Here is a 24840-nt window from a genome sequence, read left to right as displayed (position 1 = left end):
CAGTCGGGCTGACTTCTGATCTAAGGAGCCTGAATCACAAATCTCACAGTCGCATCATCGCAGTGGCGGAGAAATGTGGTGATGAAACATGGGTCGCTCCATTCTGAATATGCGGGGGAGCCGAGTGTCTGATTTGACATATAAATGGCTTGTTTCATGATATGTCGCCTGAATTGGGTTGGATATCAACCTGTAAATGATGCTGTTAATAGACATTTAAAAATGATTTTTCAATCAAAGTCCTGAGTGTGCGTGAATAAATCAATGTGTTCACAAATTAGCAGGACTGGCTGCAGCCTCAGAAAGGCTAAGCAACAATAACAACAACAACAGAAGCTGCTGTTACAAATGTGTACAAAATAAAAAGTATTTAAAAATGTTACTTACTGTGACGAATACGGAGGCAAGCAGGAGTCCAACTGAGAATATGAGCCCCTTGCTGTTGAGATGGATCTGAGGAAGGACCAAACATTCTGTTACACCTGTACTGTGAAGTGCAATCGGCAGCATAATAAGCACATAATATGTTCTCGGTGCGAGCTGCTACACCGTGCCCCCCCCCCCATGAATATTGTGTCTCATCGCTCTGACTATCAGGCCGTCCTCCATGCACACACCGCCCCGCTGAGTCCTCTGGCTGAGCGGGGCGGCACTCACTTCAGAGCCGTAGTCGATGCAGAGCGTTTGCAGCGTCCAGGGCAGGCCCAGGCCCACCAGGATGTCAAACACATTACTGCCAATGGAGTTGGAGATGGCCATGTCCCCCAGACCTGAGGCAAGGAGAGCAACGCCGTCACGGCCTCACGAGGACAAGTAAACAACTCCTAACAGCACAGGGATTTATTTCAACTTGCCATGTGTGTGTGTGTGTGTGTGTGTACCTTGCCGTGCGACTATAACACTAGCCATGCAGTCTGGGACGCTGGTGCCTGCTGCCAGGAAGGTGATGCCCATGATGACGTCTGGAATGCCCAGGGTGAAGCCGATCACAGTCACCTGAAAGCCAACATTCAGGGCTCACACGTCGCTCAGCGGTGAAACGACAGCCTCACACAGCCGGACCTGGGCGGAGCTACGGTCCCACTGAGGGACTGTATGGACACGGTTAGACAATGGGATTGGACTTATTCATATTTAGATTAGAAAAACCTGAAATATGTTACTATTTATCAACAGTGTTGACTTTATACATACGTTCCAATTGCATTTTGAATGTTGTACCTCTATTTATATTTTAATATTTCAATAGAATCTTGAATTATAAGTGGCATTATGAAAATGATTACCAACATAATTAAGTGCTCATTCCAGTAACGCAATCTAGTTACTTCTAGTCGACAGCTGTCACATTACTGAACTAGTCACTCTGAGGCTGTATACTAACCAATAAGGTGCTTTTAAATTCTGCTTTTTAATAAATTCATCCTGTGTGAGAAGCTCGTTCAAGCCCTGATACAGATTTCAGTCCTCGGCTTCTGGCTAAACACCTTCCTGATGCGACTACTGAGTCACTCCTTAAGAAATGAAAGATCGAGCTTTCAAGATCCTCAAACTAACGATAAAAGCAGAGTAACAGTTCACGACCAGAGGCCTCGTGACAGAAACATGTCCTCGCTGCTTGTCCCGTCTTGAGTTTCAATTGCAAGGAATATTCAATCTTCCTATTCCAGAGGCCATTCCTAAAGTCATAGCTGTGTCCCTTCCCGGCTCAGAGCTCCTGTCCGGATCTACCTTTGGGATGCACGGAATGTACCAGAATGCACCGCGGGCTGCTGGAGACGGACACACCGTAATGTTAATGGCTCTTACGTGCCTCTGGCTCGCTACGAGCAATCTGAGGCTCCGATCGAGTCTATGGAGGATTGATTATTGTTTATTAATTACCTATTACGTTGTTATTAACAGTTAGTCGGGTTGGCTGGGATCATACCAATCGTCCTACATGTCATCCTACAGAGAAATGAGATTTCACACTTCTGTAATGAGGCCTCTGGATGTGACTGGACTGACCATCCAGACCATGATGTAGGAGAGGCCAGCGATCCAGAGGGTGGCGGTAAAGAAGGAGACCATGAACCACCTCTCCCAGCGCCGCTTGGCACAGTTGGGCACGGTGAGGAACAGAAGCAGGGACAGTGGCCACATGGTGAGCCACTTCAGCTTGTTGCAGGCCCCGGCTGGAGGGACGAACAGAAGACACGCTGATGGCCTCAGAGCCCACGAACAAGCACTTACTGTCAGGGATGGTTACATTTCAAAGTGCTGTACCTGGAACTTTGAAAGGCACCAGGGGGCCGTGATCGCCATCCTCTCCCTCTCCGTCCTCGTCGTTCTCGTTGTTCTCGTTATCCTCGTTTTCCTTCTCGGTCTCGTTGCCGGACTCCAGCCGCTGGAGTCCACACCTCCCGTTCAGACCCGGCTCAACTCCGCCCATCCCGTTCACTAAGCCCCGCCTCCCTTGAGCCCTGGCGGTGGAGTCGGGGTCGCCGTTGGTGACGCGGTTGACTCGGGTCTCGGTGGTGTTGATCAGCCTTTGTCTCTGGGGGAGGTTATAGAACATCAGCTCAGTGTGGGAGACGCGGGTCTCTGCTGCTCTCTCTGGGATGCTTCTGGGTGGTACCAGTTAACACTGCTTTCATTTGTGTCAGCCTCTTATATTTGTCTGAAACAGAAGTATTCTTTTCTCCTCTTTCAGTCAGTTTGGTTTGGATTAACATCCAGACTGTAGTCTGCAGCAGACGAGTATCTGAGAGGATTATAACCCGCTCCCTCTACGTTGAACCCAAACAGGATGATCTGGTTTGAATTCACGCTCGGACTCTTTGGACCCTTTCAAAGTGACGTGTGTGTGGACGTGTACCTCGTTGATCAGCATGCGAGAGGCCATGGCGAGGCGCGTCCTGGGGGAGAAGTGACTGGTGATCATGATCCTCATGCCGGCCTCGCAGAAGGACATCTGGTGGGGGTACGCACACAGCAGCTCGTCCACCATCAGCACAGACGGCTTAGAGTGGAAGTTGACTGGAGAGAAACAACACACACACACACACACAACCACACAACCACACACCATCAGCTGACTGCCGAGCTGATTGTTTACTTCTTAATCCAACTGGAAGCACAATTAGACATCAGCCAAAAATATCAATATATCGTCTTGTTATTCAAAGAAAGGAACTGTTGTTTCCCCCTGGTTTCTCTCTAACCCTCTGGGTGGGTGGGCCTGTGTGCCACTTTGATTGACAGCTGGGGCGGCTGGATCTAGCTTCCAAGCTAATTAGCGCCTGAAGTGACAGATCATGCAGGTTTTTCTGTTGTTTACGTCAGTGGTGTTGCCTGAACCAGAACAGAATGCTATCGGTCTCCTCCTGATGGCGAGGCATACAGCTTACTCTTTAATCACTGCTATATAGTCCGTACTCGGTATCCGAGAGCCCAGGTATCGCTATCGGTGCCAGGACTGAACAAGTGGGACGAGTGCTTCCCGAAGCCATAGCAGGCTCAATTGATCATCTCTTCCCCCAAAAGCTGCACTCCACCTGCCAACCGTGATTAGAGCCTACAACAAGTCCCGTCAGAAAGCCTGCGTGGAGACAGAAACGAGGAGGTTATCTCCCCCAGAGGGAGGAGAATCTAAAGATCCACTCGTCCCGGGACCCTGCTGGTTTCTGTGGGCTAGTGACAAAAAGATGCAGGAGAAGCTGAGGGAGCGAGCTCTGCTCGAGTCGGAGGCTAGAAGGTGAATCCTCGTGGCTCTGGTGTTACTGAGGCCCGGTACTCATCTACACGGCGTCAGAGCGACACTCAGAGTTACTTCGGGAGTGACACTGGCTCGGATCTATGCCGGCAACAGAAGCTTGTCCACTAAGTCATCTGAGCCCCTGGAACACAAACAGATGCCTTCATACCGATGCAAACGCCAGTGAGCGGAGAGGATCAGCTCAGGCCGACACAGCCCTGCAGAGCAGACGGCGGCTACCTTTCTTGAGCAGGACGGCCGTGGCGTCACACGTGACATTGTCCTCTAGATCCGTGCTCCCCGTCAGCCCGTTGGACAGGTTCACAGAGCTCCTCTTGAGGCGGTCAAAGTAGCGGTGGGCCCTGTTGTTGAACCTGGAAATGACGCACGGCGAAGACGAGGGCCGCAACTTTTACAACCAAAGGCAGCGAACCAATCAACTGAAGGCATGAGCCGTTCCTGATGAGGACACTCACTTCATGATGACGATGTAGACGACATACATGAGAATCAGGACGAGAGACTCCCACCTGCACACAGATGCAAGGTCGGCAAAAAGCTTCATCATGCAGAATATTTGATCTGGTTATGGTTTATAATTACTCACCAGCACACCTTCTCATCGTAGATGAACTATAAAGACAAAGAGGACACAAAGGGACATTAGGTGGAGGCAGATAAGCATCTATTCCAGCATAGGACCAATCCAGAGCTCATGCAGACAGAAACAAGTTAAAAGAAGACCTCGCGAGGTTTGCTCTGTGGCCTCCAGAAGTCATGGATCTCAATGTGACTCACTGCCACAGATCACCGTGGTGACGTATCCATTGTTTGTGTGTGCGTGTCGTGAAGCAACACATGAGCCAATCAGACTTCACAAAGAGACAGCTAAATGTTTGCCTACACTTAAAACCCACCTGCTGTGATGCCTTTGTAGAGCTGGAGGAGGCACTCACATCTTCACGTGATCAAAAGTACCAATACTACAAAGTCAAATGACTCACTGCTCAACATGTTACTCGAGTAAAAATACCCAAGTATTGTCCGCAGAATATACGTGAAGTATCAAATGTAAAAGTATTCATTTTGAAGAATGATCCAATTCACTATTATGTGATTATATGTGTGAGACTATTGGATTGTCTTTGTGCATTACAGGGTGAGGGCATTGGTGTACTGGGACCAGTCCGCCCAGCGATGTGGTCTTTCTTCAGCCTGCGCCCTGAGCTCATTGAGGACAGGATTCCTCTCTTGTGTTGTGTGAAAGCTGCTGAGTGGCAGAGCAGACACAGCTTCACCGTCTCATGATCCTCCAGACGGACAGTGGATGAAAGGCATGCTGGGTATTGGAAGCATAAAGCGCCTTTTATGCTTCACAGTAAGTCACTTTCTGCAGAAGTCGAGCTCTTACCGCAATCAGTGCCATGATAGAAAAGGTGTAAAAAATAGAATCTCGGAGTAGAGCCCAATGAGAGAGCTTCACTGCCTGCAGGGGGGGGAAAAGAGATGAGAAGAATATGTATGCAGCTTACAATTTAAACGTTCTAATAGCAGCTCTTATCTTAGCTGTAGTTCATGCAGCTCTGTGAAACAGAAACCTCTGACATCATGAGACACAGGAGTCAAAAGTTACACTCCTATGAGAGACTCGAGGCTAGAACCCGCACGCCGTTCCCAGTATGTCACGTGTAAGAAAGTGGAAGGTCAGAGGTCACACCTTTGTAGGGAGGAACCCGCTACGGCCAGCCGGCTAACGCTAACAAACAGCGGCGAGGTGCAGCGGCTTCTTTACCACACCCCGTCCCCCCGAGGCGCGCTGAACCGCTTATTGTATTCCATAATGTTCACGTGGCTGGTCAAGCACATCGAGCACAGAGGGGAAAACGAGAGGAAATCATGTCACGAATGACAAGTGTCTGAAGAGTGTTCAGGAACATTTTAATCCCGGACTTTGGTCTTTCAGAAAGTCACATGAAATAAAAGAGAAATCTGAGGTTTAAAAACATCACGGACTATATGAATCAAATCTACATTATGCGGTTTACACAGGGAGTGGATTTCATCTGAAGCGAAAATTGAATGCAGTCGGGTTCATGGACTCCTGCATGCATTAATCAACTGTGTGTGTGTGTGTGTGTGTGTGTGTGGCTGAATATGTAACGGTGACATTAGCCTGTGTGAAATGCCACCAGGTCAGTGTGGGGATCAGCTGTCCTGTGTCACGCTGCCGTGACGTCATACCTGGCCGGCGAAGAAGCCGCACACACCGATGATGCAGAGGATGTTGAAGACGGCTGAACCCACGATGGTCCCAACACCTATGTCACCTTTGGTTATGAAAACCCCTGAGGAGGGAATTAGCCAGCACACACACACACACACACACACACACACATCAAGACTCCATAGAGCACACATCACGTGTTGTACACTTGACATTTCCAGTTGCAGCGCGGTGCTGACAAACAGATGTCACACGTAGGAATGTCACGTTGGTCATGGACCTCTCTGTTCCTCTCTCCCTGCATCCCTCATTCACTCCATCCCTCTTCCTCTCCATTCCTTCTCTCTCTCTCCCTCCATCTCTCACTCCTTCCCTCTCTCTCTCTTCCTTTTCCTCTCTCTCACTCACTCCCACCCTTCCTCTCCGTCTCCACCTCCATCCCTATATATCTCTCCCTCTACATTCCTCTTTTTCTTTCTCCCTCCTCCTCCTTCTTCTCCTCTTCCTCTCCCTTCCTCCATTTATTTCTCTCATAAAAAAACCCATAAAACATGTATTATCAAAATAATATCGGCATTTCATTTTTAAATACCTAGGTTATTGTCAATACCGGATTATGGAGAAGTTGAACCTCGGCTCCTATAATAAACTGAAGCCTAAATAATGACGGTCAGACCCAGTTAAGATGCCCCAATGTTTCATTTCAGGCCCATTGTTCTTTGTATATTAGAGACGTGTGCATCAGTAGACAACTGCAAAGCACATTGTTATGCAGATGACACCATTCTTTATGCGAATACAGCATCTGTGGAGCAAGCTGTGTCAAATCTTAAATGCTCTCCTTCATAACACATCAGAACGCTCGGTTAGGGTGATGTTTGCTATTTGAACTACACTGCCCACTGGAATGGGTTTCTCTCAGTGAAAAAGGGAAATACTTGCACTCCTTCTCACTAATATTTTAAAAATAAAATCCATTTGTCATCGCACACACGCCTCAGATCAATAAAGAGGTTGGTAAAATAGCTTTCAGTTTTCTTCACATTAAAATGAGACAGGTCATTTGAAGTGAATGCTAGATGTTGTGGTTGTTGGACAGTGTTCCTGCTTTGGTTCATTCACAGACATGGTTGTTTTATATTGTTTTCATTTCACCTCTCTGCATTTTATGGTTTGTGTTGCTGTTATTGTTGTATGTTCTTCTGTCCAGTATAAATGCCCTGAATAGACCATGGCTGGTGAAGGACATCAGAGTGAAATCTTTAAAGTGAGGCTCAGGGGTTAATGTGATGCTGATGGGATTCAGAATACTGAAACCCAGTAGAAGACATGCATGTTTGCTTCACTTGTTGTGGCATGTGTTTCAGTCGGAGCGGAGGAGGCAACGAGATGGAGGGCTGGTTGAGGTGAATACCTATAATGGATATGAAGAGCTCCGGAGCCGAGCTGCCAGCGGCCATAAAGGTAGCACCTGCTACGTCCTCGCTGAGTTGGAGACGCTGAAAGAGACAAATAAAACGATGCGATTAGGAATTCCTCATCAACTACCCCATAACCCATAACCCATAACCCAGACCCTGACACTTGGCTGATCGTACTTTTTACTGGGAGTCAGCAACACCTTGTTTATTAAGATAGAAACAGGAATACATTTCAATACACAGTATACATATGAACAGTTTAGCATTCAGTTACTTAAAGAATGAGAAAACGGTTAAAGTACATGTATGATTTCTGGCTGATGTGTTTCTACATGTGTAACAGGAGATATGGCAGTCCTTTCTTGTATTTGATATAAAGCGGTACGTTGTAATCATGACTCACACCCACACAGCCCCGATGAAGTAGATTAGCTGAGTTCTCGACTGTTGATCTATTTAGGTGATAGTTGAAATTGTGTCCTAAATATACATTATACATCTAAAACGTATACTACCGTTCAAAAGTTTGGGATCACCCAGACAATTTCGTGTCTTCCATGAAAAATCACACTTTTATTTTTCAAATGAATATAAAATATAGTCAAGACATTGACAAGGTTAGAAATAATTATTAATATTTGAAATATTAATTTTGTTCTACAAACTTCAAGCTCAAAGGAAGGCCAGTTGTATAGCTTATATCACCAGCATAACTGTTTTCAGCTGTGCTAACATAATTGCACGGGTTTTCTAATCAGACATTAGTCTTCTAAGGCGATTAGCAAACACAATGTACCATTAGAACACTGGAGTGATAGTTGATGGAAATGGGCCTCTATACACCTATGGAGATATTTCATTAGAAACCAGACGTTTCCACCTAGAATAGTCATTTACCACATTAACAATGTAGAGAGTGTATTTCTGATTAATTTAATGTTATCTTTATTGAAAAAACAGTGCTTTTCTTTGAAAAATAAAGTCATTTCTAAGTGATCCCAAACTTTTGAACGGTAGTGTATATATTGATTATTTTAGTCCACAGCAGAATGTTGCTTTGCTTCATCTACTGCAGTAAACACTGACTATGAAGAACAGCACATCCCGACTGTCCCTTTATTGAATACTACCGACACACCTCTTTTTGTCGCTTGTTCAGTCTTTAATATTCAATATTCTGAATAGATATTTAAGATTTGAAATCAAGTGTGTCAGACCTTCAAAATCTCCCATTCCTACCTCACACAGCTTCTCCATCGATGGGACGAAGTAGTCATCACAGACAAGGGCCAGAGCACAGAAGATGTAAACGGTCTGCAGAGAGGGAGAAATAATAATATACGGACATTGATATTTCTGATTGGGCATGTCTTTTCTTACTTTTTTATCCTGTGTCTCCACCTGTTTCTCGTTTCCCCAGTGTATTTAGCTTGTGTCTTTCTGCTTGTTCTGTGTCTGTTCATTTTGTTCCTGTCTGGTTCTTGTCCCTGTTTCTGCTAGTTATTAATAATAAATCCCGTGTATTTTTGAGAACTCTGCCTGCTGCGTTTGGGTCCAAACCTTGCCCTACCTAACATATTGCCCGACTGAAACAAACTGGAGAACCATGAATAACCTGTAATAACCACATTGCATTGTATACAACAGTTGGAAGCATTCAGATTAAGATTTATTTTGACCTTTACACATAGATTGCATCGTTATAAAATCTCTGAATGTTAGATCAAATGGGTTTGTTGGTGTTTAAAGGGACAGTAGCGATGCGCCGGCGTGTGGTTGTGTGAGGTTCTTCTCCAAAGTGTTTCACGACAGTAGATTGAGTTTGCAGAAGCGGACAGGAGTGACAGCAAAGCTTTTGCTGTGGACTTGTTTTGGACCCCTGAGAGAAGGAATATGTTCACTATATATAGAATATTGTTACTGCTTCGCCTAGCTGTCTGGCAGCCCTTTCCAACAGGGAACTGAAGTGCTCGTATCCATCTACTTTTGTGTTTTATATGGTTAGTTCAAGTTCACCACAGCCACAAAATACCACGAACTAACTAACCGATGGGGCAGCAGTAGACCAGCAACTCCTCTGTTCTGTGAGGTGAAATTAAATCTTCTGTCAAAGGAGTCTGGTGGCTTCTGTATGCAAACTATGTGTAAAGGTCAAAATAAATCTTAACCTGAATACTTCTAACTGTTGTATAAAATGCAATGTGGTTATTCATGGTTCTCCAGTTTGTTTCAGTCGGGCAATAAGCAGAAGACATATTCAACCTTTTGTAAGGCCAGCATGTTTAAATAAGAAAACTCACTTCCCTATTTCAAAATGTATAAAATGTGGTCCCAAACAAATGTTATTCATCATGTTTTGATGTGTCTGTGTGTTATGTAATGTTAATGCACTGCACTACATTTGGATGGGATCAGATCGTTATATTTTGAGCCTTAAATAACTCGAATGCCTGTTTTCATCCTTCATGATCATTGGCGTTTTGGATCAAATAGATTGTGCTGCTTCTCACCGTCCGCAGAAGTTCATCGCTTTGTTTCTCCAAACTCCATCGCCTCCGGTAAAACACTCTGCAGCAGAACCTCTCACACCCACACCTCTCAACATCACTACTGTCCCTGTAAGAGGTTTTCTTGTGTTGCTTTATGGCTCTCTTTTGCAGCATGAACATTGGATTTGTACTTTTAAGCATTTCCTGACACTTCCAAAAAAGTAAGTACTAAATAAAATAGATGAACAGCAGAAAGCTCAGACAGCTTATCCTGATACATGTTGTTTATTATTATACATAAAGCAATGCTTAATTAGCGTTTAAATTCGTACCACTACGAAATAGAATTCCCTCCCGAATAGTGTGTCACAAATCATCAAGACAGCAAATGGTGTCCCGTGTGAACCCGTCAAAACTTTTTGACGGATCCTTTCCGGCTGTATTATGCAGCGTGGCATCACACAGCACAGAGGAGCAGAGACAGACTGGAGATGAAAGACAGATCGCGACAATCAAGAGAGAAAACGGCAGATAGTGACGACACACTGACGGGGAACGAGTGAACAAAGGAAAGGCATGAATGTACCTTCATACTTCTTAATGATGAAGCCTTTCAAAGGGATGATACACAGAGAGTCAATTCACCTCCCCTCCAAAGTCATATTTTACTTTGAGAGTGAGCTGAGCTGCACAAGAATGAGCCGCGCACGCACATGCAGTGCCTTTTGTACGAGGTCATCACTCACCGAGATGAAGAGGGGTTAATTCAGGGCAAGCAAAAGGTTGAAGGTCACAGGTAATCTTCATAACTGGGTTTAATCTTGAGTCAGACTTGAAACGGAGATGGAGAGAAACCGCCGTGATGGCGTCTCAGGCCTACTGTCGCTGTGAGTGAACGCGTGTGCAACGTGAATGTAAATAAGTGTGCATGTTTTATGTCGCACGCAGAAGCACCGAAGGCCTTAAATCTGCAGTTGTGGGTTTTTGAGAGCAGATCAATAAGAAGGGATGATGGTGGAGGGGCTCGGCAGGACAGCCGTCAAAGAAACTGCAGCTGGGATTTGAACATTCAGCTCGAGAACAAAAAGTGTCATTATTCTTTTTTCTGTCTTTAAGCTGAATTTAAACACCAGTGTTGGGACAGAGAGAGTGGCCAACATGGAAAAAGAAAACTGGTTGAAACCCCACCAAACCCCCATAAAGTGCTGGAAGCTCACCTGAGAGTGAGATGTGGTTTAAACCACAACACTGGTGCCTCATTGGACGAGAGCCACGGGAACCCCAGGGATTCCCCGTGACACGGCCGTGATGTCCCCAGACCATAAACATCAACGTGCATCTTCATGCTGTGCTAACTTGCAGGGAGAAGATCAGCGAATTCCCAGATTCTTCCAGTGGACATTTTCTGTTTTCTCTCTGCTGCCATGAATGGAGGATCAGCGTCACGGGCCCCGGTCGTAGGCTGGAGGAGCTCCGCCCAACAAAGTCCAACGAAATACACTCCGATCACAACCAAGCCATCTCAAGAAATAAGCTCCAGTCTGGGCACAGATGGGCCATTGTGTGTTTGTAACCTGGTTTGTTTTCATTTCAACTGCAGTGTTACCATGTTGCTGAGTCCCGTTCAGGTTTGTCAACGTCTGATTTATGCAATAAGAAAAAGTTTTCACTCAGTTCATCTCACTTATATATTATCACGAACTGAGTCATCTATTAAGGGGATTTGCATAAAACAAACTATTCAAAAATGAATAAAAGAAAAAAGAAAAAAAATTGTAAAACGTGTCATTTTAATCATGTTTAGCTGCTTAGAGCTTGTGTTAAGAGCTTCTAGCAGCTTGTAAAACCATTGTTGTCCCCATGCGCTCCTCTATTAAGAGTCCTTTCGCTCGTCGATTCCAATTACATCAAGCAAGAGTCGGGTTTTGCTCCTTATTACCTGCTTTTACGCCGGTAGATGTGGTAGGAACAGATATTGATGCTATCGATAGTTAATTACGATGAACTACATCATTTCCCCATCGTCCTCATTCAGCAGCAGAGCTCCACGTCTGAATCCTTGTTTACGTTTGCCTCTTGTCCGTAAGAACTACAGCTGCTGCTCTCAGTGTTACTAACGTTACGAGCTCCGTCTCTTCTCCATTTCAACATGGACTTATTGTTCACGATGCATCATCATAGGACCAGCAACAAGACAGCATCAAGGCCGATCTTCAGATCGCATATTGTTACTGAATCTAGGCAGAAGATGATTGTCAGAAAACCTTTTTTCACACTATGATGGTTAAATTGTGTAACCAGCCATTCACAACTCCCTGGTATTTGATGTACACAATGCTTCCTCAATGCTGATTTAAGGCGTGTTGGTTCTAAAATGTTTACTGCGACGCCTCAGGTGAGAAGCACGACTCTCTCAAACACACAAAACAAACCAGCACACACACACACACACACACACACACGTGACTATCACCAGAGGAGATGTTAGCACACACACATAAACGTGTCTCAGAATCAGAACACAAGAGATGTCGTAGCTTCTTTAATTATCACGGTTATGAAACTGTGACTTATGTAACTCCCAATAATCCCAACATCCCTAATTGAATTAATAATAGTTTATATAATAAAAGATTGTGTATCGATACAATATTGAAACACAAAATAACAGGATCATATGCTGTATCCCCCATTAATTGTTCCCCAAGTGGTTAGTTGCATCCCTGGTCTAATACCTGGTGTGAAGAAAAATGTAAAGGTGGAAAAGTACAACAGCAGTACAACTATACCACAAACTCTGCAGGTAAAAGCCCGAGTTCAGAGAACGCTGTTCTCTCCACAAAGCCAAGTACAGCAGCACCTGCTGTGTAATGAGTACAATATTTTAAAGGTTAGACATCCCAGGGAAATTGTTTGTGATGATGTAATGTATTTTGGGGGTTTGTTATTTTAATATCTAAGCATCCTCGAAAAGGTTACTTTCATCTGCCCCTCTGCATAGTGGGAAAAGCGAACTCAGAGGGTGACCACGCTGTGAGTAGAGACATCGCCTCTAATGTAGGAACGTCATGGCAACGCGGCACGTTCTGTCGTTCTTCGTGTTCTCTTTATGCACAGCTAAGTTCCCTCGAGACGCTGCGCTGCTGGACGAGCTTTCATTACAGTCGGCCCCCCGGAGACCGTCAGCGCGACGCAACACGGGTCCTCCTGAGCGGGAACGTTCTGCCTGTAAGAGTGACGGCAGACGGGCTCCACGGCTCTCTCCTCCTGGCTCTCTGACGCATACCGGGGAGGCCAGGGGGGCTGAGCATGCATTAGCTGAACTAGGAGAGGAGATGTCATCTCAGGAATTTCCCAAACACGAGGGCACCGTAGTTTTGAGGAAACATTAGTCAAACCGGAGTAAAGGACTAATTTCAGCAGTGTATTAATCCACATGTTATGCTTTAGTATCAGACGGTGTGTGTGTGTGTGTGTGTGTGTGTCTGGGTCCAGACCTTGAATACGTACACTCCAGTTTAAGTCCGCTGATTGTCAGGCATCAGGACATGAGCCAATCAGCGCCAGGGGCGGGACTAAAGCCGTTGTCAAGTAAATTGCAGAGCTGAATACTCACACACAGGACGTGCAGGGCCACGGCTCCTTCTGTTCTCTCTTTGTTGGTGAACAGGTCTGTAGGGAACTCGTGCAGAGCTGGAAGAGACAGACACACGGCAGGGTTAGAACAGTGTGTGTGTGTCTGTGTGCGTGCGTGTGTGTGTGTGTACATATGTGTGTGTGTGTTTCTGCAGAGTGTGTGTTGCGGTAAACATATCCCAATGCATAGCCGAGAGGTCAACCCTTTGAGGAAGAAGCCCATGAAGGTCATGTGTGCTAACACAGAGAGACTTGGAGGTTCAAAGCCCACATCTCTGCATGGGAGTGCAGAGAGCAAGACAGGGGGAAAAGTTGGCAGACAGAGAGTGTGTGAGGGAGAACGGAGAGAGAGAAGTGAAATGTTATTCTACCCCCCCCCCCCTCCCATGGCTTCCTGGCTCCCTCCTCAACAGCCAAGACCAGTGACTGCACTTGGCTGCCTCTCCGTCCCTCCGTCACCGAGGCACCCCTTTACCACTCAGGAAGGAAAGGCTGAAGCCAAAGTGAAGCTTTGAACAGATGATGGCGCAGGACCAAAGGCCAAAGTTACCAACTAATCCCGAGGGGGACATGAGTGTCTTTTCGTTCCTCCAGCAGCTGAACAGATTTATTTCAGTGTGGATCAACTGACCTTCCATCTCTCTCTCTCTCTCTCTCTCTCTCTCTGTCCAGTTCTCTCCCACTCTCCCCCCGTTTTCTATGCGTTGACCTATTTTTATCTGCAGCGGCCTTGCCGTGTTCGAGTGGCTGCAGTCCTCCTCTGCACTGTGCTCTGCTGCTCACAGCTCCTTCAGCGCAACACAACGCAGAGACACCAGCAGCAGCCCCCGCGACACGAACCTTCGTGTGGCCGAACAGTCATGAGAAGTGAAGCATGTGCGTGGCATTTCACAAGTCCTTTTCTGCCTCACATTGGTGTATTTAATCTTTCCATTACATCACGATGCCGGTTTGACTTTGATTAATCATTCGGCCCTTTCGTCTCGTCTGAAGAAGAAATAAGAACGAAAAAAAGAAAAGAATCATCAGAAAAAGTTAGATCGGCGACACGTGCCGAAGACGAGACAAAAGAATGATCAGAATGCTGAAGCTCGACGTCTCCTGCAGATGAACCCAGAGCGTATTACTGAAGCATGATGTCCGCGGGGACGTAGACGTGCAGATGGGATGCATTCAGGTCCACGAGGTCTTTGAACGTCAGCTGGCTCTTTCTAAATGTAAATCACAAACACGTGCTCATCGTGTCACTTGTGGATCGGCTGAAAACGCACACGGTCTAGTTTTTACGTGGGTCTTATTTTTGTTTTATGATTTGTTGATTTTCCACAGAAAACCGGGACACATATGAGAAGACCAACACATTAGATTATAAACCAAGAAGAACACAATTCATCAAGTGTGTTACGAGTGTCCCTCACGTCATATCCATCCTTCTCCATGTGTACACAGTGAGCTCAGCTAGAGGCCCAGTATGGCCAGTTACAGCTGATGTCTGCACAGGCACTGCTGTACATTGACTGCTGTACGCCCTCCTGGGATTAAAATGGTGTAAAAAACTCAAGTGGAAATCACCTGCGCTCAGTCGAGCAGAGACGTGACATGGCACACACGTGTCCTCTTCGGCTTCCCAGTGGTGATACGAGCATATAGCAGGATCAGTCAGGCTGGAGCCGATCCCAGCTGACATCGGGCGAAGGCAGGGTACACCCTGTACAGGTCGCCGACGGTCCAGCAGGGCTGACATATAGACCGACAACCATTCACAATTTAGACCTAAGCTGAAAATGATGCATTGCAAACTTTGTTTCACCTCGCGTGTCCACTATGTGGGGGCTAGAGAACACACACACACACACATACACTATTGAAACATGATTGCGCTCGATATCGGGTGATGATCTTTGCCACATTAGGTTGACATCCCGTGGTCAGTAGGTGGCACTATGACTCAATATGGACCTGGAAAGTTCCATACCTGTAACGTGCCTAAAATGACATCACCGTTCAATGTATTCAATTATTCCTTCACAATTAAGCAACACATTAGCCGGAGGGTTGTCCCTCCGGCTAATGTGAGCAAGGTTCACATCCTCATCCTTAACCTCAGCATCATACTCATCATCATCCTTAACCTCAGCATCAGCATCATCCTCATTCTTAACCTCAGCATCAGCATCATCCTCATCCTTAACCTCAGCATCATCCTTAAGATCAGCATCATCCTCAGCATCATCCTCATCCTTAACCTCGTCATCATCCTCAGCATCATCCTCATCCTTAACCTCATCATCCTCAGCATCATCCTCATCCTTAACCTCAGCATCATCCTCATCCTTAACCTCATCATCATCCTAAGCATCATCCTTAACCTCAGCATCATCCTCATCCTTAACCTCATCATCATCCTCAGCATCATCCTCATCCTTAACCTCAGCATCATCCTCATCCTTAACCTCATCATCATCCTAAGCATCATCCTCATCCTTAACCTCAGCATCATCATCCTTAACCTCAGCATCATCCTCATCCTTAACCTCATCATCATCCTCAGCATCATCCTCATCCTTAACCTCAGCATCATCCTCATCCTTAACCTCAGCATCATCCTCATCCTTAACCTCATCATCATCCTCAGCATCATCCTCATCCTTAACCTCATCATCATCCTCAGCATCATCCTCATCCTTAACCTCAGCATCATCCTCATCCTTAACCTCATCATCATCCTCAGCATCATCCTCATCCTTAACCTCAGCATCATCCTCATCCTTAACCTCAGCATTATCCTCATCCTTAACCTCAGCATCATCCTCAGCATCATCCTTAACCTCATCATCATCCTCAGCATCATCCTTAACCTCATCATCATCCTCAGCATCATCCTCATCCTTAACCTCATCATCATCCTCAGCATCATCCTTAACCTCATCATCATCCTCAGCATCATCCTCATCCTTAACCTCATCATCATCCTCAGCATCAAGAGCAGCAGGCTGCTGCAAAGCTCTCCCTTGAGCCACAGACTCCTGCAGGTATTAATCTGATAAATAGAAGATCACAACGCCCTTTCATAGTCTTTCTCATTTACACTTCGTCTACAGGGCAGAGAAACCGAACACGCCGTGCTCACATCCGTCCACTCCGCGTTGCGCCTGTGTGTGTGTGCTCCGCTGTGCTCTCGCCTGCACACCAACTCCACAGCAACAGAGCGAGTGTCTCCTCGGGGCGCAGTGTGTTTAAGTGGCAGAGGCGTTAGACCGCCAGCCTCAACTTGGAGGAGGCGCTCCACATGGTGGTGGTGGTATGGGGGGGGGGGGGTATATGTGTGCCCTGATGTACGATGGGGGCCAGTTCAGAGAGGAGGCTTGAGGGGAAAAAACCTGAATCTGAACTGACAGCTCAGCAATAAGAAAGGAAGGAACATGAAGAAAAAGGGAACGCTACACACAAACCCACATGCAAAGACACACACACACACACACACACGAGGCCAGAGCTTCTTCACTGTTGTGCACAATCAGTGGCAGTGAATGTATCAATCAGCAATCAGGCTTCAGCTTGGCGGGGGCCTGCTTCATTCTGCTGTTGGTGGCTGACCGCGCTGCTCGCCCACCTGCTCCATCCCGTGCCCGTCTGATTCACACCGGGCCGATTGGAAGGAGCCCCTTTGGAGATGTAGCAGGCCTTCTTTTCTCCCGCCGGAGCTCTTTGCTTTTCCTTCAGGCTCCTGTTGCGAAAGCTGCCGTGTTTTTATAAGACGCTGTGAAAATCCTTTTGCATCCTATTCATTCTCCTCAAACTGGCTTTGAATATTCTTCTGCATAACATGTCTGTCGGCGGTACGGTGTGCCGGACTGCGTGGAATATCTTTCATCTCGCGGCTGCATTTCATTCTTCTCACCAACAAAAGAACTGACTCATGCTACCTTCACATTCATCACAGACGTCACAGTCAACAGAGACAATAAGTGAGACTTGGGGCTGGAACCGGCATCATGCTCAGCCTCGGATTCTGTGTCTTTGATAATGGACAATGTGTGTCTGCAGAGAGACCATAAAGGTTCACTTTCATTCATAAAAAGTCCAAAAGGGACCCGCAGGTCGTAAAACGGCAGCAAGCCAACAGTCAGAGTTGTTGATGAATGTGTCGGTTGGCTCGTCGTGAGGTTGCAGATCAGCGTGTCGCCACATAAACGCCAGGAAGGTGGGCGAGTATGTCGGGTTACTTATTCAATTTCAATTCAATTCAATTCAGTTTATTTTGTATGGACCGATATGACAAATTACAAATTTGCCTCGGAGGGCTTTACAATCTGTACACATAGACATCCCTGTCCCAGGACCTCGCATCGGATCAGGAGAAACTAGAAGAACCCTTTCAGGGGGAAAAAAGGGAAGAAAACTTCAGGAGAGCAACAAAGGAGGATCCCTCTCCGCGGATGGACAGAAACAAGACCAGAAGGAATCATTACTGAGTAACAACACATTCAATGAGTATGACAGACTGCATGAATAGTTGGTAGTAGCATGGACCACGAATCCAGACCTAGAGAAGAGGAGTGGGCGGGGCATCAGCAGGGCCATGGCATCAGACCCAGTCAGGTCCAATGGACCCGATGAGACTTGAAGTCAAAAGGACTCCGGGGAGGAAGCAGAGTTTATAATGGGCAATGGACGGATACAAATTCATCTATAAGTAGAGAAAAGAGGAGATAGGTGCTCAGTGTATCCTAAACGTCCCCCGGCAGCTATAAGCCTATAGCAGCATCTCAAGGGGCTGGACCAGGTGAACCTGATTCAGTCCTAACTATAAGCTCTGTCAAAGAGGAAAGTCTTCAGTCTAATCTTAAATGAGGTGACTGTGTCTGCCTCCCGGACTGAAGGTGGAAGCTGGTTCCATAAAAGAGGAGCTTGATAACTGAAGGCTCTGGCTCCCCCGCTTATAGAGAGGGGAGTGCACGTGCATACAGTGTTGTTCTAGCTTTTGGCCTGGAGCTCTCCCACAATCATCTACTGTACTAATCCCAGTGGATACGCACAACTTTGATCACAAATGTCATTTGAAACAGACAGATTGTGAGATGTGAGTACTGAACGGGATACTGTGGCCATGCCTAAGGGCCCAACGTGTGAGGGGCCTTTACCTACAAAACGAGACACGTACCAACCAGGAAGAGACTCAAAAAGACCAATAGTACTAAGAGACGCCAAAGAGACACAAACATTGTGTGATTTCTATATTTTGCTCCAAAGCAAACAGGATTTTATAAATATATATCAATATAAATGTATATATATTGTAACGTCTCAGACGTTCTGGACTGATGACACGGAGACGGGACGACGTTAGTACTCCTTCTTTATTGGGCATCCACCGACAGCGTGCTTCTCTCAGCTCCGCAGCTCCAACGTCAACAACCACAGTTCTCCGTCAACCAACCTTAACTTCCCGTTTCCCAACAGGTTAACCCCGCCTCCCCTCTACTCCGCCAATCACAGGCACGCCCCCTCGACCAGCACGCACGGTGCCACACTGCTTGACAGCCACTTCACAGGGTCGCTACATTACCCTCCCCTTACAAAGTTCCTTGCCCCCAAGGAACACCATTGACAACAGCAGGAACAACATTAGTAACAGGAGGAACAACATAAGCAACAGCAGGAACAACATTAGTAACAGGAGGAACAACATTAGTAACAATACATCTCCAAAATAATGGGAAAACAATAAGAACTTTCCTTTTTCTTTTTTTTTCTCTAAAGAAGATCAGGGTGGACTACCATCACTTCCAGTGAGACCAGGGCGCATTCTTGCCCTTTCTGGAACCTACGGTCTCACTTTAACTTATTTCTCCTCCCCTAAGAAACTACAAAGTCTCTGAACCGGCCCGGGGGCCTTCTCTGTCTTCGCGGCTGAGCCGCTTGTGGGACTGTGTCGACTGGACCAGTGGGGTCAGAGGGGGCCGTCAAACCCGGAGAGCTGGCCAGGGAGTGAGCAGGGAGGGGAGGCTGAGGAGGGGTTCCCCGTGCCACTGATGCCATTGGCGAAGCAACCCCTCTGTACGGGGCGAGTCGGTCCCTATGAAGCACCACTCTCCTTCCCTTAGGAGGTAGCTGTAGCCTGTAAACGACCTCTCCCACCCTCTCCAACACTCTGCATGGACCGACCCATTGACTGTCGAGTTTTGGGCACCGGCCCTTCTTACGCACAGGGTTGTAGACCCAAACCAGTTCTCCAGCCTGAAAGTGCCTTCCTTTTTCTCTCACGTCGTAGTTGCGTTTTTGTCTCACACCTGCACTCAGTTGCTGTTTTCGAGCAAAAGCATGGGCCACTTCAAGGCGGTCCTGCAGTCTCCTGGCGTACTCAGGCCCTGGGGGGGTGTCTGGGGAATCAGGGGGCCGTCCAAAAGCCAATTCTGCTGGGGTGCGGAGTTCTCTCCCCAGCATGAGCAGCGCAGGTGTACAGGATGAGGTCTCTTGAACTGCAGAGCGACATGCCATGAGCACCAAAGGCAAATGCTTGTCCCAATCGCGCTGGTGTTGCGAAGTGAGGATGGCAAGCTGCTGGCCCATGGTGCGATGGAATCTTTCCACCAACCCGTCACTCTGAGGACGCAGGGGGGAGGTGCGTGTCTTGTGCATGCCCAGGTGTTCGCACATGGCAGCAAACACCCGCGACTCAAAGTCACTGTGAATAATCTCCGGTACTCCGAACCGGCTGAACATGCCTCCAACCAGGGCTTCTACGACCGTCTCTGCCTCCTGGTCTGGGATAGCATACGCCTCTGGCCATTTTGTGAAGTAGTCTATGGCGGTGAGAACATACCGATTTCCTCCATCTGAGCACGGCAGCGGACCCACCACATCCACGGCCACCCTTTCCATCGGTGCCCCAACTGGAAACTGCTGCAGTGGAGCGTGAGAGCGACCTGGGGGACCTTTCCGTGCCATACAGGGGTCACAGCGGCGGCAAAAGTCTTCCACGTCCCTCCTGCACTGGCCCCAGTAGAAGCCCTTCCGGAGACGCCGCAGTGTTTTAGAAACCCCAAAATGTCCAGAACCTGCAGCTCCATGCATGGCTTCAAGCACCGCATCCCGTAAGTCCTTGGGGACCATCATCTGCCACTTTTCCTCTCCCGTTGCTGGCTCCTTCCATGCCCGCTGCAGCACGCCCTGAGACAGGCGCAGAGACCCGAACTGAGACCACAGACCTTTGGTTGCTTTGGAGAACACGGCCACCTCTTCCCACGGTGGCCTCCGCTGTGCCTCCAACCACCGTAGTGCCGGCTGTAGGTCTGCATCCTGTTCTTGGTGTTGTTTCCACTCTGCCAAGTCCACCGTCTGCAGCTCTCTGCATACAAACTCCTCCAACCGACGAACTGCAGCACAGTCTCCTTCCTCTTCACGCAGTTCCTTCTCACGAGTCTCTCTCCGCTCGCAGTAGCGGCACTCGCCTGCGGCACATGGCCTTCGGGAGAGCGCGTCGGCATTCGTGTGGCGCGTCCCAGCCCGGTGCTCCACGATGAAGTCAAAAGCCTGCAGCTGCTCCAACCACCTGGCCACCTGCCCCTCCGGCTCCTTGAAGGTCATGAGCCACTGCAGAGCAGAGTGGTCCGTCCTCACAGTGAATGTCTGGCCACACAGATAGTACTTGAAGTGCCTGATTGACAACACCACTGCCAAGAGCTCTCTGCGGGTAACACAGTAGCGCCGCTCAGCCTTGCTGAACGCCCGGCTGAAGTACCCCACCACTCTCTCTCCTTCGGGTCTTGCCTGAGAAAGTACTCCCCCGACGCCTGATCCGCTCGCGTCCGTGTCCAGCGTGAAAGGTAGGCTAGGGTCGGCTGGGGCTAGCACGGCGCCTCAATCAGGGCTTGCCGAAGGCTGCTGAACGCTGTTTGGCACTGCTCTGTCCAGGCAAAGTTGCTGTCCTTCTGCAACAATTGAAACAGGGGAGCAGCAGTACACGCAAACCCTCGTACAAACCTCCTGTAGTATGAGGCCAGGCCCAAAAAACTCTTCAACTGTTTTTGGTTGGTGGGGGTGGGCCAGTCGGCAACTGCCTGCACCTTCTCCTGCATTGTGCCAATGCCCTCCCTGCCTATCCGATGTCCCAAGAAGGAAACCTCTCTCTGCATGAAGTGACACTTTTCTGGGTGTAGCTTTAGGCCTGCCGCTCTGATTTTTTCCAGCACCAACCGCAATGATGCCAGGGCTTGCTCGAACGAGTTACCGTGAACCAGGATGTCGTCCAGGTAAACCAGGCATCGTTGACGTGGAATTCCTTCCAATACCTTGTCCATCAACCTGACGAAGGTGGCAGGAGCGTTACACAGTCCAAAACTGAGGACCTTGAACTGCCACAGTCCCCGTCCGGTGCAAAACGCAGTCTTTGGCCGGGCCTCCGGGGCGAGAGGCACCTGGTAGTATCCACTGCGGAGGTCCAAAGAAGAGAACCAGGAGGACCCAGAGACCAGGTCCAAAGACTCATCAATGCGGGGCAGTGGGTATGAATCTTTCCTGGTTACCCCATTTACAGGCCTGTAGTCAGCGCAGAGTCTCCAGCCACGTATCTTTTTTGGAACCATGACAACGGCTGCTGCCCAGGGGCTGTCGGAAGGCTCGATGACACCCGCCTGCAGCATGCTCTCGACCTCTTCGTCACATGCCTGTTGACGGGCCAGCGGGAGGCGGCGTGGGCGGCACTTGATAGGACGTGCGTCCCCTGTGTCAATCTCATGCTGCACTAGATGAGTTTGCCCTACCTCGTCTTCACTCTTTGCGAAACTGCCTCGGAACTCTAGCAGAAGCTGCCACAACTGCTCCTGCTGCTGAGGGTGTAGGTCGCCACAGTTCTTGCTCCACACCTCCCTCACCGCAATCAGCGTCCCATCCACCTCCACCTCCTTCTGGACCAACCCGGACGGGGGCGTAGTTGTGAAGCTCATCGTGTGGTCAGACGAAGCGAGGGTTGCCCCAGGGGAGACAGTGAGGGGGCCTGGGTTGCTGTCTACAGTCTCTACGGTACTCGCTGATGGTGCGGGAGGTCCGGAGGGAGGCAGTGTGGCGGTGAGACTGGGGATCATCGCAATAGCAGGCCCTCCTTGGAAACTCACTGTGCATCGTTGCAGGTCTAACTGGCAGCCTGTGGCCCTCAAAATGTCCACACCCAGAATACATGGGTCCTGTACGGCCGCTATCCACACTTGATGACAGACCGTCGCTCCCCCCACCGATATGGTCAGTAGACCTCTGCCTTTCATGGGTGCCAGCTCTCCGGTGACAGTGCGCAGTCGAACAGTGGTGTCGTCGAAACGAATCCAGCCTGGGACCATGTCTGGTCTAACCAGGGTTACCGTTGACCCTGTGTCCAATAGCGCCAAGCAGGGCACTCCTTCCACAGTGATGGGGACATAGCACGAGTCTCCCTTACCAGTACGTCCCACTGCCACAACAGGCTCCAGTTCTGAGTCGACGTCTGCTTCTGGGGGACGTGGAGTCTGGTGCCCCCAGGTGCACTGTTGGGCTCCTGCTGTCGAGACTTGAGGATGGGGGTTTGGAGTTGGGGTCGGGGTCCGCATATCCTCCTCTATGCGAGCCCTGAACCGTTTCCCTGAGACCCGCTTGACTTGGGGCACTCCCTAGCTAAGTGCCCTGGCTGACCGCACCCCCAGCAGAGCCTGGGGCCGGGGCGTGGTCGGTGTGCTGGTTGTAGAGACACAGCTCTAATCAGTTCAGTCACCCATGCTGGTCTCTCTCCCTCTGAGTGACTCGGCATTGCAGACCGTACGGCAGGTGGACCCTCTCTTTGACCGCGTTCAGCCACTACACCCCACACATTCTCTCTCTCCACGGCCATCTCCAAGGCCGACTGCAACGACTGTGGGTGTTGTAGTTGCACTTGGACCCGCAACTCATTGGGGGAGATTGCTCTGATGAACTGGTCCCGTGCCAGCTCGCTTTGTACTCCAGGGGGCATGTGTACATAGGCCCTCCGTGATAAGCTTTCAATGTCATTGGCTAACACACGCAGCGGCTCCCCAGGTTTTCTGCAGCGGTTATTTAGCTCATTTCGCAGGAGCTCCGGCTGTAAACATTGTCCAAACCGCCTCTGCAGGGCCCCCACCAACGCTTGATAACTCCGCCTGTCCTCCGGGCTCAGCAGTAGGAGGCAGGACAGCGCATCGTCCGTGAGACACAACGCCAGCTGCAGTGCTTTAGTCTCCGTGGACCATCGCCCAGCATGCGATAGAAGTTCAAATTGGGCAAGGAAGGCTTCCCAGGCCGCCTTACCGGAGTATTTCGGCGTTTTTACCGTCGGCATTGCAAAAGAGTGTTGGCCGCAACCCTCTTCCGGTATCGCTGCATTCCGCGGAGAAACGGCGCGAAAAGTTGCTGCAGGACTCAAACCCGCGTCTCTGGCCATCTTCGCTGCAGACTCTCTCAGGCGATGCCTCGCCTCCCTTGTAGCTCCCGTGAACTCTCTGGCGATGTCCTCTGCCCATCCGCAAGCTCCCTCCTCCTCCATGTCTCTATCTTCTCTCTTTACCTTCGTCCCGCCGACACGATCCATGGCAAACAGTCGGCTAACCGGCTAGCTCTCTCCACGCTAGGTTAGCTCTCCACCGGATTTATCGATCTTGTTAGTCCGAAATCACTTCTGACACCAATGTAACGTCTCAGACGTTCTGGACTGATGACACGGAGACGGGACGACGTTAGTACTCCTTCTTTATTGGGCATCCACCGACAGCGTGCTTCTCTCAGCTCCGCAGCTCCAACGTCAACAACCACAGTTCTCCGTCAACCAACCTTAACTTCCCGTTTCCCAACAGGTTAACCCCGCCTCCCCTCTACTCCGCCAATCACAGGCCCGCCCCCTCGACCAGCACGCACGGTGCCACACTGCTTGACAGCCACTTCACAGGGTCGCTACAATATATATATATATATATATATATATATCTGCATCAGTTACTATGACTCTGTTCCTCATAGAACACCAATAGCCTGTCGCTGTCCATAGTCCTGAAATGGAGCGCAGAAGATCCACAGACTGAATGGGTTTGGCCGGTCAGTGAAAGCATCCAGTTAAAGCAACACTATGTAACTTTTGGCACCTTAAAATAACAGCTTGAAAAAAATTGTGCCGCTACAATGACTTTTAATATGACGATTTGCGTCTCTGCTATTGCCATCGGGGGTCTGTGGGGAAATAACTCCGCTATGTAAGATTCTGGAGCCGCCCGGTCCATCCGGCGGATGTACTCGACCTGCTTTCTGGCAGTGATTACGCAATGTCATATAGTGCCACTTCACGCTCACAGCTCC

General features: G+C 48.7%; 1 protein-coding gene across 1 annotated transcript in view; it reads right to left on the bottom strand.

Moving 5' to 3' along the window:
• LOC130189596 (sodium/potassium/calcium exchanger 3-like) overlaps positions 1-24840 on the bottom strand; it is a 48957-nt gene that overhangs the window by 3048 nt on the left and 21069 nt on the right. The window contains exons 3-16 of the mRNA XM_056408469.1: positions 13490-13566; positions 8624-8698; positions 7378-7462; positions 5981-6084; positions 5151-5225; positions 4347-4372; positions 4216-4269; positions 3980-4113; positions 2861-3021; positions 2269-2539; positions 2011-2177; positions 882-996; positions 658-770; positions 388-453 (exon numbers count right to left, since the gene is read on the bottom strand). Of these exons, the coding sequence (XP_056264444.1) occupies positions 388-453; positions 658-770; positions 882-996; positions 2011-2177; positions 2269-2539; positions 2861-3021; positions 3980-4113; positions 4216-4269; positions 4347-4372; positions 5151-5225; positions 5981-6084; positions 7378-7462; positions 8624-8698; positions 13490-13566 (1523 nt within the window). The remainder of the gene's footprint in view (positions 1-387; positions 454-657; positions 771-881; positions 997-2010; positions 2178-2268; positions 2540-2860; positions 3022-3979; positions 4114-4215; positions 4270-4346; positions 4373-5150; positions 5226-5980; positions 6085-7377; positions 7463-8623; positions 8699-13489; positions 13567-24840) is intronic.

Source organism: Pseudoliparis swirei, chromosome 24, assembly GCF_029220125.1.
Source record: "Pseudoliparis swirei isolate HS2019 ecotype Mariana Trench chromosome 24, NWPU_hadal_v1, whole genome shotgun sequence".
NCBI classification, from domain to species: Eukaryota; Metazoa; Chordata; class Actinopteri; order Perciformes; family Liparidae; genus Pseudoliparis; species Pseudoliparis swirei.
The sequence above is the reverse complement of the archived record's forward strand: the minus strand, read 5'-3'. Positions and strand labels throughout refer to the sequence as shown.